Source organism: Panulirus ornatus, chromosome 64, assembly GCF_036320965.1.
Source record: "Panulirus ornatus isolate Po-2019 chromosome 64, ASM3632096v1, whole genome shotgun sequence".
Lineage (NCBI taxonomy): Eukaryota > Metazoa > Arthropoda > Malacostraca > Decapoda > Palinuridae > Panulirus > Panulirus ornatus.
Genome location: NC_092287.1, coordinates 17,648,073 through 17,654,493, shown reverse-complemented (window position 1 = coordinate 17,654,493; position 6,421 = coordinate 17,648,073). Strand labels below are relative to the sequence as shown.

Below are 6,421 nucleotides of genomic sequence, written 5' to 3'. Positions count from 1 at the left end.
GCCCCAAGATTGGACAGAGGGACGATCGCTCAAAGTTCTTAAAAGCGACGGTCGTCGACGTATTATAATACCGTCCGTGCCTCGCCCCGTCAGCTGAACGACGGTTAGTGACCGACCACCAGTAGCACGACAGCTTGACCCACGACCTGACGTATGAAAGGTCAGGTCAAAGTCGAGCCATGATACCCCCAGTACCGTCCGTACCCGTCGTGCTCAGAGGGGCGCGTCTGTCGTGCTCTAGGTAGGAAGTTCGGGTTCATCACGGACCCTCTGTGTTGTCGTCTTTCGTCATCCAGTGGTCACGTGTTGCCCATTAGAGTCAAAACCATCCCTATTGTCTTCTTCATCCATCTAGCCTCTCTCCCTCCCTCCCTCCCTCCCTCCCTTCTCCTCCAAGCCCTCTTCGCCACCACCCTCCCACTTGATCCTCCTCTCCTTCCCCCAACCCCCCAACACACACACACTGGTCCGTCACGCCCCGCCCTTCCTCCTTCACCACGCTCTGATTGGTCCGTGAAGCGAGGTGGAGCTCCGCCCATTGCGGTCACAGGCTTTCCCTGACGTCAAAGGTCACGCAGATCCCTCCACGCCGTCTTGAGGGCCAGGCGGAGAAGTTACGCTCAGCATCTGGTGCTATGGAGAGTCAAGACGCGACCCAGAAGAAACCTCGACTCAGCTTCGGTATCGACAGCATCCTGAATAAGGATTCATCGTCGGGGCGGCATCAAGAGCCGCCCTCGCCACCGTCGGCGGCCGACACCCAGGAGCAGCCGAGGATCAGAACCGTGCCGCTACAGCTTCTGACGGAGGATGCGATAGTGTCGTCCGCCGTCAGGTCACCCTTGTCGTCCCTGTTAGCCCTTACGCCGGAGGTGTCGTCTCCGGAGCGACCTACGTCGTCTGGTAGTGCGTCGAGTGAGATCTCCGCTGGTAGCCACGACTCCGAGCGGCTGACCACGAACTCTGACACCTTCTTTGGGTCCCAGGAGACATGCGAGTCTTTCCCAGGGCAGGCGTATAGTCTTCGACACCACCCGTATCTACCACGACTGCCCGTCGCTTTCAGCAGAGACAGGCCGTCGCTGCTACCCACCTCCATCACTCTCCGACGCCACAAGGCCAACAGGAAGCCCCGCACGCCCTTCACATCCGACCAGCTACTGACGCTGGAGAAGAAGTTCCGCGAGAAGCAGTACCTGAGCATCTCCGAGCGGGCTGAGTTCTCCGCCTCGCTTAACCTGACGGAGACGCAGGTCAAGATCTGGTTCCAGAACCGGCGGGCGAAGGACAAGCGCCTGAAGGAGGCCGAGCTGGAGAGGCTGACTAGGCCCTTGTACACTAGCTATAGTGGGCTCCTGTCACTAGGAGGCCAGTTGCCCTCCCTGCACCTTCGTCAGCCACTTGTGCCGTTGCTGGGTTGACAATTTGCACCTTCGGGAAGGTTCGTCTCAGGGTTCTAGTCAATTTGTACATTTTGCTTGTATCATATCATCACTAACCAGTTGTTTGTTCTCAAAGTGCTGTTATTTAAGCCAATAAACATCTAAACTTAAATGTGAGTTTCGATTCCCAATCTCTAATGCTGAAATACGTCCATGGAATGATCGAAATGGAAAAATAATATGATATACGTAAAATTATGGAGTGAATCTCTGACTAGAAGAGACAAAATCAGAAGTTATATTTGAATAAAGTGTTTGTAATTGATCTTGGATGATAATCATATAAAGAAAATACATATAGGATCTCTCTATATGTATACCATCACAAAGGAATGTCACCATTCACAGACATGCGAGATACTGAGGGATGAGGTTTGAGGGGTCAATATTTAGGGTTCAACAGACCAACAGAGTCGAGCTGAGGTTCAGTAGCTTGAGAAAATAAAGTGAAATTAATTTCATATAACGAACAGGATCTCAGGATCTCAGTATTGACGGGTACGAGCCGTCACCACTTGTGGCTTGATGACGGACGCAGATGTACCACCAAGTGTGAAGTAAGCCAGGGACAGTGTACAGGACTTGTGGTCATTTTCTACAGTCTGTGCCATCTACCTCATCCCTGAACCCCAACATCCACTCACACTCATCATTTCTTCTTCAATATCCATCCCTCGAATTTAGGGTTCATACTCATCCCTTCCTCCCCTCCCCATCTAGGCCTTAAACCCATCCCCGCTCCATCTTGAGCTCATAACCCCTACCCACCTCTCTCCTCACCCCCGTCATCGCCCCAAGCGTCTCATCCCACACCCCCGTGTTCCCGCCTCCCCTCCCTCTCTTGCCTTCCTACCACACACCCAAGGTTCCACCGTCTCGTCCCCACCTTTCCTTCAATAACCTCACTCCAACGTAAGGTGTCTTCCTCCCTCACACTACTGCTTACTATACTTAATATTTTCGATAACTCACTTGGCAATGCTACCGCACTTTAGGTCATGATACGACGCACAGATAAAAAAAAAAGGCATGAAATCAAAACGTAACAAATGTTTCTATCTTTCATGAGCAGAATGATACAGTTATCCATCTGGAAACATCATCAAAAGAAAGATTAATCGGTACATGTAAAACACAATTTTGACAATTATTGTCATCAGTTGTTAGAGAATAACAGTGTTCAAAGCGAACGAACGCAATGTGCATGTATTTCAAAGTCTCATCTCTTCACAGAAAAGCGGACTCTGCTATACAGAGCATACAGTGGCAGTCATGATAGCAGAATCCATTTTCCATTTATACTTTCCCACAAAATACCGTGGCAGTATACTCTCTCGATATTCAGTACAGTGCTCCTTTATATCTACTTTTCCTGTGGACTTGTGTGCTGGAGGGAATGACGGGGTTGTGGAGGAACCTTCTGTCTCACTATTTTCTCTTTATCCACAAACATTAGGATGTGGATCTTTTATATTCCTCCAGTAGATAACCTCACCACAGACCATGGCGTCTTCTGTTATCTGTCCTTCTAATGTATTGTATTGCCTACCTCTTACATGCAGCCATGCCCGCCCACCATGACTCTCCTGCCTTCCTCCAACACACACACATCCATGTCCGCCATACTACTCCCTTACTCCAACACAGAAGCAACATCAACACCAGGTACGTACGTACTCCAGCAGGGCACACCAGAGCCCCAGCACCAGGCTCTGGTGTGCCCTTGATAAGGGATCACAAGAGGTGTTGGTGGTCTGAGGGGGTGGGGGAGAATGGTTGGAGGGTGGGGGAAACACGACCCTTTGCCGTCTTAAGAGACTGGGGAAGTGGTGGTGATGGTAAAGCAGTTATGATGGTGGTGGTGTTGAGGAAGTGGTGGTGGTGAGGGAGTGATGGTGGAGGTGATGGAGTGATGGGGGTGGTGGTGGTGGAGAGGGGTTGGTGGTGGTGAGGGAGTGGTAGTGGTGGTTATGGACTGATGGCATTTGTGGTGATGATGGAAGTGAGGGAGTGATGGTAGTGATGATGATGGTGGCGAAGTGGTGGTAGAGGGAGTAGCAATGGTGATGGTGATATATATATATATATATATATATATATATATATATATATATATATATAAACCCTTCTTAAAGATAAATATCCCCATCAGCCCACCCTTGTAAACGTCAACAAAAGTGTTTTGTATCTTATGGTCTCGCGTTAGAAGGTCGAAAACCCGAGTCGAGATAGATGATGACCTGGGCCCGGGCGTTGACCTGTTCCGGGGCGGTGACCTGGGCCCGGGCGATGACCTGTTCCGGGGCGGTGACCTGGATCGGGGCGATGACCTGGACCTGGGTGATGACAGGCGAGACTGCTAATGATGATGATAAACAGCCTCCAGGGACGAACCCCACATGGGATATCCCGTAGTCCCACGGGTCCTGGCAGGAGGGGAGTCATATATATATATATATATATATATATATATATATATATATATATATATATATATATATATATATATCGCTACCTCGCAAACGCGGGAGACAGCGACAAAGTATAATAAAAATAAAATATATATATATATGTATATATATATATATATATATATATATATATCATAATTAATCATCGTCTCCCGCGTTAGCGAGGTAGCGCAAGGAAACAGACGAGGAATGGCCCAACCCACCCACATACACATGTATATACATAAACGCCCACACACGCACATATGCATACATATTCAGTTCAACGTATACATACATATACAGACATACAATTAAATACACAAGTACATATTCACACTCGCTGCCTTCATCCATTTCCTTCGCCATCCCGCCAAACATGAAATACCATCCCCCCATCCCCCCTCCAGGGAGGCAGCACTAGGAAAAGACAACAAAGGCCACATTCGTTCACACTCAGTCTCTAGCTGATAAGTATAATGCACTGAAACCACAGCTCCCTTTCCACATCCAGGCCCCAGTATCAATCTCTCTCCTTCCACTTTACGTTTACCCATATCAATTCAAAGTTTACTTTTTCACACTGTATCACATATTCCCACAACTCCTGCTTCAAGAGGGGTGCTGCTCCTTCCTTTGCTCTCGTACTCTCAGTAACCCATGACTTTACTCCCAAGACATTCCCAAACCTTTCTTCCCCTTTACCCTTCAGCTTTTTCACTCAGAGCCAAAACATCCAGGTTCCTTTCCTCAAACAAACTACGTATCTCTCCTTTTTTCTCATCTTGGTTACATCCACACACATTTAGACACCCTAATCTGAGCCTTCGAGGAGGATGAGCACTCCTTGCATATATATATATATATATATATATATATATATATATATATATATATATATATATATATATATATACATACATACACTCGTCCGCCGTTTCCCGCGTTAGCAAAGTAGTGTCAAGAACAGACGTAAAAAGGTTGCACTCGCTGCCATCCATTCTCTAGGTGCCATGTGCAATGCACCGAAACTAAAGCCTGACGATCCTTGAGCACAACGGTACGACATTTGAAGGGCCTCGGGCCCTAGCCCTTAACCTCTCTCAGTGCCCCAAAGACCTTTATATGGTTTGCCCCGGACGCTTCAACATACTTTGGTTCAGCTCATTGACGGCACGTCGACCCCCACCCAACCCCCGTATACCACATGGTTCCAATTCATTCTATCCCCTGTATGACTTTCACTCTTCTGCGTCTTTGTATACGATCTTTTCCTTCTTTCCTGTACTACAGGCAGGTGTTGCTGAACACCTGCACAGTTACGTAAGCCTGGGAACCTCTGCACACCTGTACCTGACACATGTTATTATGTTTCGTCTGATCTATGTGTCTGCTGATGTCTGTGTGGGAGAATGTGTATGTACATCACCATGAGAGAGGGTATACGTTTATTCATTTCATTTATCATACTTGATCACCATTTCTTGCGTCAGCGAGGTGGCACCAGGAAACACGAAGAACGGCCCATCCACTCATATACCCATATATATACATAAGCATCCATAAACGTACATATACATGCGCATACATATACATATCAACATACACATACATACAGATATCAACATACACATACATATGCATACACATAAACAGACATATACACATGTACATATTCATACTTGCTTGCCTTCATCGATTCCTGTCGATACCCCGCCCCACAGGAAACAGCATCGCTAACTCTTGCTTTAGTGAGGTAGCGCCAGGAAAACAGTCAAAGCGGGCCACATTTGTTCACACTCAGTCTCTAGCTGTCATGTGTAATGCACCAAAACCAGAGCTCCCTATCCACGTCCACATATATATCCACACACACACACACAAACACACACACACACAAACACACACCTTGATACTGTTAAGAAGCTAGTGGATTACATGCACATTTTTGCATACATACGCGCACGTATATATATATATATATATATATATATATATATATATATATATATATATATATATATATATACTCACTCCATCTCCTCAATTCATCACTACTTGTTATTACCTCCCATTAGCCCCCTTCACCAATGTTCCCATTTGTTCTTTTGTCTTGCGCACTTTATTTGCCTTCCAAAACATCTTTTTATTCTCCTAAAATTTGATGATACTCTCTCACCCCAACTCTCATTTGCCCTCTTTTTCACCTCATGCATCTTTCTCTTGACCTCCTGCCTCTATCTTTTATACATCTCCCACTCATTTGCACTGCCTTCCTGCAATTATCATCCAAATACCTCTCTCTTCTCTTTCACTAACAATCTTACCTCTTCATCCCACCGCTCACTACCCTTTCTAATCTGCCCACTTCCCACCTTTCTCATGCCACAAGCATCTTTTGCGCAAGCCATCACTGCTTCCCTAAATACATCCCATTCCTTCCCCACTCCCCTTACGTCATTTGCTCTCACCTTTTGCCATTTGTCTTTGAGGCCTAGTTGTAGATAGAGGGCTTTGCTTTGTGTGTAT

The 6,421-nt window shown here is 46.8% G+C and overlaps 1 protein-coding gene across 1 annotated transcript; it reads left to right on the top strand.

Annotated features, from left to right (window-relative positions):
* Nucleotides 1-566: 566 nt before the first annotated feature.
* On the top strand, nt 567-1,548 carry LOC139746167 (uncharacterized). Its single transcript, XM_071657037.1, has one exon. It carries the CDS (start codon nt 636-638, stop codon nt 1,419-1,421), a length of 786 nt encoding a protein of 261 aa, XP_071513138.1. The 5' UTR covers nt 567-635; the 3' UTR covers nt 1,422-1,548.
* Nucleotides 1,549-6,421: the final 4,873 nt, after the last annotated feature.